Source organism: Chanodichthys erythropterus, chromosome 15, assembly GCF_024489055.1.
Source record: "Chanodichthys erythropterus isolate Z2021 chromosome 15, ASM2448905v1, whole genome shotgun sequence".
Classification (NCBI taxonomy): domain Eukaryota; kingdom Metazoa; phylum Chordata; class Actinopteri; order Cypriniformes; family Xenocyprididae; genus Chanodichthys; species Chanodichthys erythropterus.
The window spans coordinates 3,337,996-3,350,504 of record NC_090235.1 but is presented as its reverse complement, the minus strand read 5'-3'; the positions used below and the strand labels follow the sequence as shown (position 1 = coordinate 3,350,504).

At 40.0% G+C, this 12,509-nt stretch overlaps 1 protein-coding gene and 1 gene segment (V, D, J or C); both read right to left on the bottom strand.

Moving 5' to 3' along the window:
- Positions 1-4,921, bottom strand: part of LOC137002132 (Ig kappa chain V region Mem5-like) — a 51,895-nt gene extending 46,974 nt beyond the window's left edge. The window contains 3 exon segments of the V gene segment in view: positions 3,470-3,609; positions 4,578-4,716; positions 4,915-4,921. Coding sequence covers positions 3,470-3,609; positions 4,578-4,716; positions 4,915-4,921 — 286 coding nt within the window.
- A 2,503-nt stretch (positions 4,922-7,424) lies between these two features.
- On the bottom strand, positions 7,425-11,219 carry LOC137002131 (uncharacterized). Its single transcript, XM_067361642.1, has 4 exons — positions 10,947-11,219; positions 9,338-9,415; positions 8,996-9,113; positions 7,425-7,959 (listed from the first exon to the last, which is right to left on the bottom strand). The coding sequence occupies exons 1-4, from the start codon at positions 11,217-11,219 to the stop codon at positions 7,637-7,639; spliced, it is 792 nt and encodes a 263-aa protein (XP_067217743.1). The 3' UTR covers positions 7,425-7,636.
- Positions 11,220-12,509: the final 1,290 nt, after the last annotated feature.

The window sequence follows — 12,509 nt, the reverse complement described above, 5'->3', positions numbered from 1 at the left end:
AATAGAGCAATATCAGAAAGGAGGTTCTCAGAGAACAATTGCAGAGTTTGAAGTTATCATCATCTACAGTGCATAATATCATCCAAACATTCAGAGAATCTGGAACAATCTCTGTGCATAAGGGTCAAGGCCGGAAAACCATACTGGATGCCCGTGATCTTCGGGCCCTTAGACGGCACTGCATCACATACAGGAATGCTACTGTAATGGAAATCACAACATGGGCTCAGGAATACTTCCAGAAAACATTGTCGGTGAACACAATCCACTGTGCCATCCGTCATTGCCGGCTAAAACTCTATAGGTCGAAAAAGAAGCCATATCTAAACATGATCCAGAAGCACAGGCGTTTTCTCTGGGCCAAGGCTCATTTAAAATGGACTGTGGCAAAGTGAGGTTCGTCTCTTTCAGGGAAGACCTTGCATTTTCCAACATGACAATGCCAGACCACATACTGCATCAATTACAACATCATGGCTGCATAGGAGGAGGATCCGAGTACTGAAATGGCCAGCCTGCAGTCCAGATCTTTCACTCATAGAAAACATTTGGCGCATTCATAATACTTTTTTTTTTAAATGAATACTTTTATTCAGTAAGAACACATTAAGGCTAAAATTTCACTTATGTTAATTTTATATGAAATCTAAAATTTAAAATTTAACACATTGTTGAATACTTTATAAAATCTTACTTACTGCTTTATTGTTCAATTTTAAATGTTGTATTTGTATTTTTGTATTTGTATTTATTTATTTATAGAGCACTTTCCAGGCTACTCTGTAGCTCCAAAGTGCTGTACATAGTAAACAAAATCAATAATTAAAATACAAATAGACAAACAACACAACAAAACACATCATCAATAATAATCCTCATCAATGATAATAAATACTTCTATAAAAAGTTAAAATGCCAGAGAATACAGATGTAGTTTTAAACGACTCTTGAAGATACCCAGTGTAGGGGACGATCTAACCTCAAAGGGAAGCATATTCCATAGTCTTGGGCCAGTGACAGCAAACGCACGGTCTCCTTTTGATTCACAACGCACTCTTTGGATCACTAATAAAAATTTGTTTGAAGATCTCAACATTGAATGTGATTTGTATGGCTTAATGAGCTCCACCAAATATTCTGGTGCCATTCCATGTAATGCCTTAAAAACATACGTTAAGACCTTGAATTGGATCCTATAGTACACTGGTAGCCAGCCTAATGAAGACAACAGCGAAGTAACATGATCAGTCTTCTTAGCCTTCATAAGCATTCTAGCCGCCGCATTTTGTACAAGTTGAAGACGTGCAACATGAGTCTGACAGGTTCCAGAATAAATAGCATTACAGTAATCTATCAGGGAAAAAATAAAAGCATGGATGACTTTTTCTAAGTCGCTAGTTGGATTGATTTTAACTTAGCTATTGCCCGCAAATAAAAGAAACAATTCCGAACTACAGTTTTTCTTTGACTATCAAATTTTAAAGATGAATCGAAGATGACTCCCAAGTTTTTCACTCTGTCCTGCAAATGACAAGCCCATGGACCTAATATTTCAATTTCCGCCTTGTTCAACGCTGAATGGCCAAAAATCATAATATCCGTTTTACGTTCATTTAACTGTACCAGATTATCTGCCATCAAATCTTTAACTTCATCTAAACAGCTGCGGAGTGAAGTACAAGAATCAGTACAATTAGGTTTTAGGGGCAAGTAGATCTGCGTGTCATCCGCATATAAGTGATACGAGATACCAAATTTTTTGAAGATTAATCCCAATGGGAGCATATATATTAAAAACAAAATAGGGCCCAAAATGGACCCCTGGGGAACCCCACTAGTAAGATTTTCTGGCTGTGACGAGAAATTACCAACCTTCACTATAAAAGTTCTTTGCTCTAAGTAAGAAGCAAACCATGAGTGAACCGTACCTTGTATTCCAACAAACTGCTTTAACCGGTTCAAGAGAATCAAATGATCAATGGTATCAAACGCTGCAGAGAGATCCAAAAGTATTAAAGCAGCATGGTTCCCTGTATCATTTATGAGCAACAGATCATTCACTACCCTTAAGAGCGCTGACTCAGTTTACGTCTAAAGCCTAAAAATCTAAAATATTATGGTTAGTTAAATAAGTAGTTAATTGTCTAAAAACTACGTTCTCTAAAATTTTAGATAAAATAGGAAGTTTTGATATAGGACGATAGTTTTTTAGGTTGTAGACATGCAAATTATCTTTTTTTTCAATAATAGCTTGCTTTAAACAGGGTGGTACGACCCCATTATAAAGACTACTATTAATAATTGATAAGATACTCGGACTGATAATATCAAGGCCGTCCTTTAATATACGTGCAGGGACAGTGTCACTGGGACAGAATGAACGCTTCAAATGGCGAATAATATCATGAATTACCAAGAGTGACACAGTTGTCTCCATTACACTCAATTTAGCGGCAGAAATAACAATACTAGCTCTAATCCCATTAATCTTATATTTGCAAAATTGTTTTCTTTAAATGTTTTTTTGATATTTAATCAAACTATTCCTCAAGATTTGAAGTGAAAAATGCAATTTATCTTTGTTCCACTTTCTTTCTGCTCTTCTACATTCCTGCCTTAGTGCTCTAATTTGTTCATTCAGCCATGGTTGCGTATTGACTCTTTTCTCCTTCTTTTTATATGGTGCAGCAAGATCTAAAATATTAGAACAGAGTTAAATATTGTAGTTAATTCTACTGGATCAGTAGAAGGTGGTGCAGACTCAATCCAAGGGATTGATGGAGCAGCAATATAAGCATTTAAGAATACCGATGTCATTGAGGAAGAAATAATGCGATAAAGTTTAGCAGGCGGAGAAGAGGAAGCTTTACATTAAATACTACTGGACAGATCTGAAAAACTGTTTACCATGACATCAAGATCACATACATAAACTCCTAATGATAAAACAAGATCAAGAGAATGACCCCTTTCATGAGTACTACCTGTCACAGACTGAGTCAAGTTAAATGAGTCCAACATTCCAAGAAACTCTTCTACTAAAGGTTTTCCTAGGCAACAAACGTGAATATTAAAATCTCCGACAATTAAAATTGAATCAGACATAGAAATGGGAGAGAGGAATAATATGAGAGAGGAAATTCTCAATAAATTCTTTGTGATATTTAGGTGGACGATACACATTTACACAAAGTAATGGTTTTTGAAAGTCCAGCATCATTACTTGGGATTCAAAAGTATGGATGGTAGTCTCCCTAGTCATGGATGGTAGTCTCCCTTTAAAACATTTGTTAAAAATAATAGCAAGGGCACCACCCTGACCAGAGTTAGCCTGAAATGTACATTTCCCATCATCAGTCTTTTAGCTTTGAAAGAATGTTGTGAACGTGTTTATTTCCATGTTCTCTGTAGTGTCTGTCTGAGGGAGGTTTTTGTATGATGTTGTTTCATTGTGTGAACCTGTCACTACTGTAAGACCCCTTACAGTAATAATCTCCTGCATCCTCAGGCTGGACTCCATGAATGTTCAGTGTTAAATCAGGTTCATACCCACTTCCACTGAACCGATCTGGGACACCAGATGCAAGTTCACTCGTTGTATAGATCAGGGGCCGTATTCACAAAATATTTTAATTTTACCACTAAGAGTTCTCCTAAATAGCAGTAAAAGTTCTTAGCTAAGAGTTTTCTCTTAAAACCTATCCACAAAGCTGCTGAGACAAACTTTTACTAAGGAATAGACTGAAGTCTTAAGCTAAGAGTAAGGGCGGGGTTGACCTCGTTGCTATGGACTATACACAGTGATTGGCTGATGGGGGAGGAGTCAGTGATTTAATCACAGAAATATTGTAGAATGTTTGGTGTCATGTTTCCATATTAAAATAAAGGTTTTAAAATACAAACTTTGCCCTATTCAAATAAATGTTTTTTTTTTTGTTTATATATATATAAAAATGTTCCCACAGTCAAAATAAAATGTTGACATATTGTTGCCATAAAGGTTTTAAAATGTAGGCTAAGTGTTACTAATTAAACTATACAGTTAATTGTCCACCTCTTGGATGTCTTCATCTCAAGAGAATGCAAAATTCAAGCGACAAATTATGTTTTATAAACAAAGTTTGGGAGAAACACATGAAAACCATGAAAACCACTGCCACAGGTAATCAGACAATATCTATTTATTTGTTAAAGATTAATTTTTGGCGTCTCATCATAGATTCAAATCTATAAATCAAATTTTTTTATTAAATTGCATTTTATTGCATTTATGAAGAAAAGGTTCAGCACCTAAGGCTCTATCGCTATTGTCTCAATGGTGTTCAGTGTCTTTGGGTGGATTAGGACTGTTTGTGATTTGGTCTTAGTGACTTAGGAGTCCTCTTGACTACTCCTAACTTTTCACAGATTTAGGAGCTAGTTTTAGCGCTAAAATGCTTTGTGAAATATTCTTAGAGCAAAAATTTAGGACTCCTAAAATTAGGACTGACACGCCCATTATTTTTAAGAGTTTCTCCTAAATCGGCAATTTAGGAGCTACTTTTAGCCTTAAGATGTTTTGTGAATACGGCCCCAGGAGTTTAGGAGCTTCTCCATGTTTCAGCAGATACCAGCTCATGTCGTCTTGAACTCCGCTGGTCCCAGTGCAGCTCATAGAGACTGACTCTCCTGCTTTAACACTCAGAGACTCAGGAGACTGAACCTCTTGATGAGACACTGAGAGAGAGTTATTACAATTACTCCAAAATATAAACCAAGAGAAGTTTTCAGCCAAACTAAATATAACAAAATCAAAAAACAAAGCACAAATTCAAATTTCAAATTGTACATATTCCACATTTTTATCATCATATCGTGTTGGAGGTTTCACGCCTATATATGTGTGGCCTGCTGGCGAATCTTCACTGATTTCACATTCCATCTGTAAGAGCAGAGTGTGAAGGTTGAATTAGAAGGCACAGCTGTACATAAAAGTACAGTTGTATTTAAAGTCAATCAGCGTGATGAACATCTGTTCTTGAATCAATCTTTTGTTGGTCCTGGAACAACATGGGTGTCAATGAAACACTCTAAACCTAAATTACCACACAAATCAGAGGGAAATTAGCTTATAGTTTGAGAAGGATGTTGACTTTTTCTATAGGTTACACTGATGCACCAGTAGGTGGCGACAAGTGACTGTCTTTATGAGCGAGTCATTCAATCATTCATTCAACCAATTCTTTCAAAAACACATGCAACAAATCTTTATAACTTTTTTTAGCGTCATTGAATCATAGTCACTGAACCAATTCATTCAGAACGTCTCAGGTTGCATATTATGTAACCCGGTTCCCTGAGAAGGAGAAGGAGATTTAGATAACACATTATTTAGTCCACAATTACTCTATATCAAACCTCCAATATTACAGCACAACAACAATAAAGTTATATTGATTAGGATTTAATGATCAATAACTGAGATTATTAGAATATTGAAACAGTCCAAGAAAAATAATCAGGCTCATCCAGACCAATTGAAATATGTTTCTTGACAGTAAGAGAGGTTCTTGTTCTCAGAAAGAATATTTACATTGTGAAAAGACTTTGAATATGAGCTGCATGCTTCAGTGATCTGGAGGTCTTTATAGATCAGTGAGTTTATGATTTTAAGACTGACAGGTCTCCTTCATGATAACAGATCCAAAAGCAGACATGACTTTAATAACCATCATTATTTGGACACTCACAACCTGCACCTGGAGTAAGTATAGAAATTCATTTTATTAGGCAATTTAGAGAAAACTCCACAGGTGGTGAAATAAAGAAAGACATTTTTAAACATAATTCTTTATATGTATGTTTGTAGTTTTATATTATTGTGTTTTCTGTCTCTCTCTTCAGGTTCTGTGGGGCAGATTCTGACTCAATCTGAAGCTCAAATAGTTCAGCCTGATCAGACTGTCACTATTCACTGCAATCATAAACCTGCAGTATTCTGTGTTAAAAAAGATACCACTCAGTATTGTATGGCCTGGTACCATCAGATTCCTGGAGAAGTTCCTAAACTCCTGATCTATGCCACATCAGACAGAGCTTCAGGTGTTTCTTCTAGATTCAGTGGCAGTGAAAGTGGAAACCACATGGATTTTACTCTGACTATCAGTGGAGTCCAGCCTGAAGATTCAGGAGTTTATTACTGTCAGAGTGAACATGGAGTCAAAATACCAGGAGACTCTGGGAAGCTAGACTGGGTGTTCACACAGTGTAAAAGCATCATACAAAAACCTCATTTCTGAGACTTCAGTGCTGCATTTTTGAGCTTCTGCAGATGTTGAAGATCATTATTCACCTCACTGACTTTACACACTTAGATAGACATTTTAAGGCTGGAGAACTGTTGATGTTCATAGTAACAAACTCATTCTACATTCACACATTCTTGAGAAATTAAATTGAAAAACTTCCTCATGAGAAACGAATCCACATTCTGTGTAGTCTGAATCCACATTTGTCTGCCTCATCTGTCCACAATTACAACACATCATCCCTACAGCATTATTTTATATGTTTGTGATGCTTAACTGCACTCATGACTTATATCAACGTGTAAATAATGAAAAAAAAAAAAAAAAAAACTAAATAAAAGATTATAGTAAATTAATTAGTCTTTTAATTTTTTTTAGGTACATATATCCTATCATATTCATACTTTTAAACAAAAATACACAATTAATGATTCATGCTTTTATTTGGCAATAATTATTAATGACACCATCAAAAATGTGTAAAAATGTGTATTAAAACACAGGCTTAAAGAAAGCAAATTTATTTAAAAAGAGCAAATTGGAAAGCAATGTTGACAAATCTTCATAAGTGTAAAGTGTGTGAGTGTCACTGAATAATTACACATGCCTGTATGTCTTTGTGTGATCTCTGTGTGTTTCACTCATCATCACACTGCTGTGTTAATGTCTAACACTGCTGCTGTCTTGATATAAATCAACTAGGCAAGTACAGTGAAAATATTCATATCTTTTTCATTCATCCTGTTCAAATGCATACATCTTGACAGTCAGGATTCATGCTTTTAGCCCTAAATTTAATGCAAAATACAAAATTAAGCAATACTTTTTTTTTTACTGTCACTGTGATTTCTCAAATATCTTATAGTTACATATATATATATATATTTATAAATTAATATGTTTATAAATTAAATGTTGCTAAAATATTTTATTTAACTATATGATTAAGATGTCATGTTAACATAAATATATCTTTTACTGTAATTGATATCTTCAATATTAAAATATTATTTTAATATGCTGTTCATCACAATAATCGCAATGGACACACACCCCCAAAAAATAAATAAAAGTGGTATTTCACAAATTTTAGGTTGTTTTTAATAATACAGTAAGAAAGTCAACAACATATTTGAGTCAAAATGCTTTTATTTGGCAGACACATCATCAACACATCATTGCTGTTACAACAGATAAGAATATTTAAAGAATATACTAACAAAAAAGTTTAATTGTTGAGCATTGACTGATTTAGAACAGTCCTTTGTAATAGTTTGTGTATGTGTGTGTGTAAATGAATGATTATGCATTCCTATAATCTACGTCTTTGCATGATGTGTGTGTGTGTTTCAGTGGTCATCACACTGCTGTGTGTTCAGGCTCTCGGTCACTGCATTCTGGGATGGGTGCGTGGCGTCACAGCTGATGGTTGTTGCTCTGCTCCACTCACTCTCAGTGAGGCTCAGGCTGCTGCTCCAGCTGTACAGTCCATCCTTCTGCAGCACACTGGGACTCAGATTCACAGCAGAGCTCCTGCTGCTGCCATCCACCTTCCAGCTCAGCTTCCAGTCAGAGGGGAATCCCTTACTGCCCACACACACCACTGTAGCCTTACCCTGCTGCAGCTCGTCTCTGGAGGGCGGCAGGACCGTGAGAGTGGGACGAGCGGCAGCTAGAGAGAGAGAGAGACAGAGAGAGAGAGAGAGTTTCATTGTTCTTAAAAACAGCTCTATCAGTCTTTCACTTCCCTTTAAAAGATTCAGAGTTAATCAAGCAGATCTGAAATGCAACAGCCTGTAAAGACACATTAATTATTCATATAATTATTAACTTTTTAGGTTTCTATTTTTTATTTGTTATAATTATTAAATTATTTCTTGCTAAACTGTTGTAGCTGTTTCTACATTGAAAGCAACAGCAGATTAAGACACATTTCTGTCTCATGTGACATTCATTATAAAAAATAGTTTTTATTAATCAAGAATTATTAAAATATGTTTAATAATTATTAAAAACTGTTAATAATAAGATATTTTGAGCTTTATACAATTCCATAATTCTTAAGTTGTCCTACTTTCTATACTGACACATTTCAAGCATATATATAACAAGAAATACACAATTAATAATTCAAAAAGCTATTATTTGACTGCATACATATACCAACATAGCTTTGTATTTCATGTCAAATTAATAAAACACACAAAGATTTATTTTTTGTAAAATGCAATTTACCATTCTGGATCAAATGGACAGTAATAAAGTAAAGTGTTTTAAAATGCACTGTAAAAGATTATTATTTTCATGGTTTGTTATCACAACATTTTTTCTTTTGTCAAATCAAATCAACTAATGTGGTTCAGATAACACAATATTTTGAGTTTCTGTTGATTAAACCAATCACCTTCATTGTATTAACACAAATTTTTAATTTCAGTGAACTCAAACTTAAACCAACAATTCTGTAACACTGTAAAACTTTTTTTTTTTTTTTTTTTTTACTGTGTGGTCTGGAGGAGAACTAAGGAAAGTGTGTATTTGGTAATTTCACACCAGAATAAAACTTTCAAATTATTTATTCTTATATTAGTATTTAGTATAATTTTTAAAAATTGTGTTTTAAAAAAAAAAAAAAAAAAAAAAAAAAAAAACTCTTTTGTCCTTTTCATTTAGTGTTTTATTTTTTAAATAAAAAGAGATGTACTTACTTCCAACTGAGAGTCGAGTTCCTCCACCGAACGTGTACCACAGTGATACAAACCCAATCAGCGTCTGTACAAAAACCTCCTGCACTAAAACTGACACGGACAACCAATTTGCTCTTGACTAATAGCAAAATAATTAAATAAACCAGATAAAGCTGCATAATTAAACCAGTTTAATTTATAATTTCTCAAATCTACCATAAGAAAAATAAACATTATTACTAATACAAACACTACTGAACTGCAGTATCAATGCAGTAATAAAAACAACATTAGTAAACTCTAAATATGCTAACTATTCAGACACATTTCATTATACATCTTTTTGTTTTATTCTGCACTTACTTTCAGAAGTCTGATTTCTTCATCAAAAATCCTCCACATGAATTCATTCTCATTTACTGCAAAAACCTTCAGAATATTCTGAGCATCAGACAAGTTTGAATTAAACCAAGATGATAATCAAATATTCATATATTATAATGCCATCATTGAGAGTAAAGATATTTCAGTTCAAGGGTTTTTCCACTGTAATGATATTTTGCATTGGCAGCTCATGCCTCAGTGCTCTGAGAGTGTTTATAGTCCTGTGAACGATTTTAACACACAAGATCTGTCCACTAAAACAAGACAATATGATTCTCTTTATCTGGGCAATTTACTGCATCCAAGGTAATCAAAATGAAATATATTTTTCCTTTTTTCTTTTTTCCTCATGCACTAATAGTTGTTGTGAATGGAGACTCAGGCAGGGATCCATATGCAGCATTTTATTAGAGTAGAGTGGTCGTACAGGCAGGGTCAAAACAGGAACAAACAGGAACAGTAAGGAACAGGCAGAATCGTAGTCAGGGAACAGGCAGTAGATCGAGGCAGGCAGATATCATACACAGAACGGTATACCAGGCAAGGGTCAGGACAGGCAGCGATGGGTCAAGAAACAGGAACAGGCAACAATGGTAACAGAAAGGCAGACAAGATATAAACGCTCGGAATTGTACACTGGGGAAACAATACTTCGCCGTGAGGTGGTGTGAGTGGAAGTCGTTTATAGTCCAGGTAACAAGCTGCAGCTGGGTGTGGTGATTAGTGAGGAGTGTGTGCATGGCTGTATGTGGCGACAGGTGATAGGTGTAGAGTGAACATGTGACTGGCGAGGGGAATGATGGGAAATGGAGTCCGGAACTAGACGGGGGCAGACGGTGATCGTGACATAGCGCCCCCCTCCCGGAAGGCGCGTCCTCGCGCCGTAGAGGACACCAATAAGGGAGGGGGGGTGGGTGCATTGAAGATGTAGGCAGATGGAACAAGGTCTCCAATGCAGCCCCAGGAATTCAGGCAGCCACGGTGGGTCAGGTGCCACGGGTAGCCATGGCGGGTCAGGAGTGTCAGGAAGCCATGGCGGGTCAGGTGGTTCGGGCAACCACGGCAGGTCAGGTGGTTCGGGCAACCACGGCAGGTCAGGTGGCTAAGGCAGCCACGGCAGGTCAGGTGGGTCGGGAAGCCACGGCAGGTCAGGTGGCTCGGGCAGCCACGGCAGGTCAGGTGGCTCGGGCAGCCACGGCAGGTCAGAGTCTGTAAATGACCACGATGGGTCAGAGTCCATAAATGGTGGCAGAGCAAAGTGGTCGGGTGGCGCCGGCAGGGCGAGGAGCTCGGGTGGCGCCGGCAGGGCGAGGAGCACGGGTGGCGCCGGCAGGGCGAGGAGCACGGGTGGCGCCGGCAGGGCGAGGAGCACGGGTGGCGCCGGCAGGGCGAGGAGCACTGGTGGCGCCGGCAGGGCGAGGAGCACTGGTGGCGCCGGCAGGGCGAGGAGCACTGGTGGCGCCGGCAGGGCGAGGAGCACTGGTGGCGCCGGCAGGGCGAGGAGCACAGGTGGCGCCGGCAGGGCGAGGAGCACAGGTGGCGCCGGCAGGGCGAGGAGCACAGGTGGCGCCGGCAGGGCGAGGAGCACCGGTGGCGCTGGCAGGGCAAGGTGCTTGGGCGGCGCAGGAGAGACCACTGGAATGGTCTCCAGACCCACAGCGGTCTCTTGAAGGGCGTCTGTGTCTTGAGAAGAGGAGGACGCCTTCCTCCTCCTCCTCCTCCTCCTCCTCTTATGAGGATGAGGCGATGGTTCACTGGTTGGGGCGGATTCTGGAGCGGACTCAGTGGCTGGAACGCCCCCTGCATCCTTACGCACTGAGGGGGCGGCCATCTTGCCCGTGGGCACTGGCAAAGCAGCCATATTGTCCATAGCATCCAGGGCGCTTGAGAGCGTTGCCGCCGGCGGGCTTGAGAGCGTTGCCGCCGGCTGGCTTGAGTGCGAAGCGACCGGCTGGCTTGAGTGCGAAGCGACCGGCTGGCTTGAGTGCGAAGCGACCGGCTGGCTTGAGTGCGAAGCGACCGGCTGGCTTGAGTGCGAAGCGACCGGCTGGCTTGAGTGCGAAGCGACCGGCTGGCTTGAGTGCGAAGCGACCGGCTGGCTTGAGTGCGAAGCGACCGGCTGGCTTGAGTGCGAAGCGACCGGCTGGCTTGAGTGCGAAGCGACCGGCTGGCTTGAGTGCGAAGCCAGTTGACTTGAGAGTGTAGCAGCCGGCGGAGGTTTAGGAATGCCAGCCGCTCGTGCTGAAATGAGCGGTGGATCATTCACACTGGAACGCAACCCTCTCCGCTCCCGGACTGATCTAGAGACCTGACGTGACTCTGGGCGATCAGCGAAGGCGTGACGTTGCTCTGGGCGATCAGCGAAGGCGTGACGTTGCTCTGGGCGATCAGCGAAGGCGTGACGTTGCTCTGGGCGATCAGCGAAGGCGTGACGTTGCTCTGGGCGATCAGCGAAGGCGTGACGTTGCTCTGGGCGATCAGCGAAGGCGTGACGTTGCTCTGGGCGATCAGCGAAGGCGTGACGTTGCTCTGGGCGATCAGCGAAGGCGTGACGTTGCTCTGGGCGATCAGCGAAGGCGTGACGTTGCTCTGGGCGATCAGCGAAGGCGTGACGTTGCTCTGGGCGATCAGCGAAGGCGTGACGTTGCTCTGGGCGATCAGCGAAGGCGTGACGTTGCTCTGGGCGATCAGCGAAGGCGTGACGTTGCTCTGGGCGATCAGCGAAGGCGTGACGTTGCTCTGGGCGATCAGCGAAGGCGTGACGTTGCTCTGGGCGATCAGCGAAGGCGTGACGTTGCTCTGGGCGATCAGCGAAGGCGTGACGTTGCGCTGGGCGATCAGTGCTGACTTGACTTGGTGTTGTTATTGTGGTGACCACTGGTGTCAAAAGTATTCACATTCATTACTCAAGTAGAAGTATAGATACTAGGGTTTAAAAATACTTCTGTAGAAGTTGAAGTATCAACTCAAGCTTTTTACTCAAGTAAAAGTATAAAAGTACTGGTTTCAAAACTACTTAAAGTATAAAAGTAAAAGTAATGTAGGGGAAAAAATGCCATTAAGGACAAAAGCTTAGGCCGTGCCACAGGGGCCTATTGTGTACTCCACCTCCTCAAAAAAACATTTTTCTAAAGGCCATAATGACCATAAT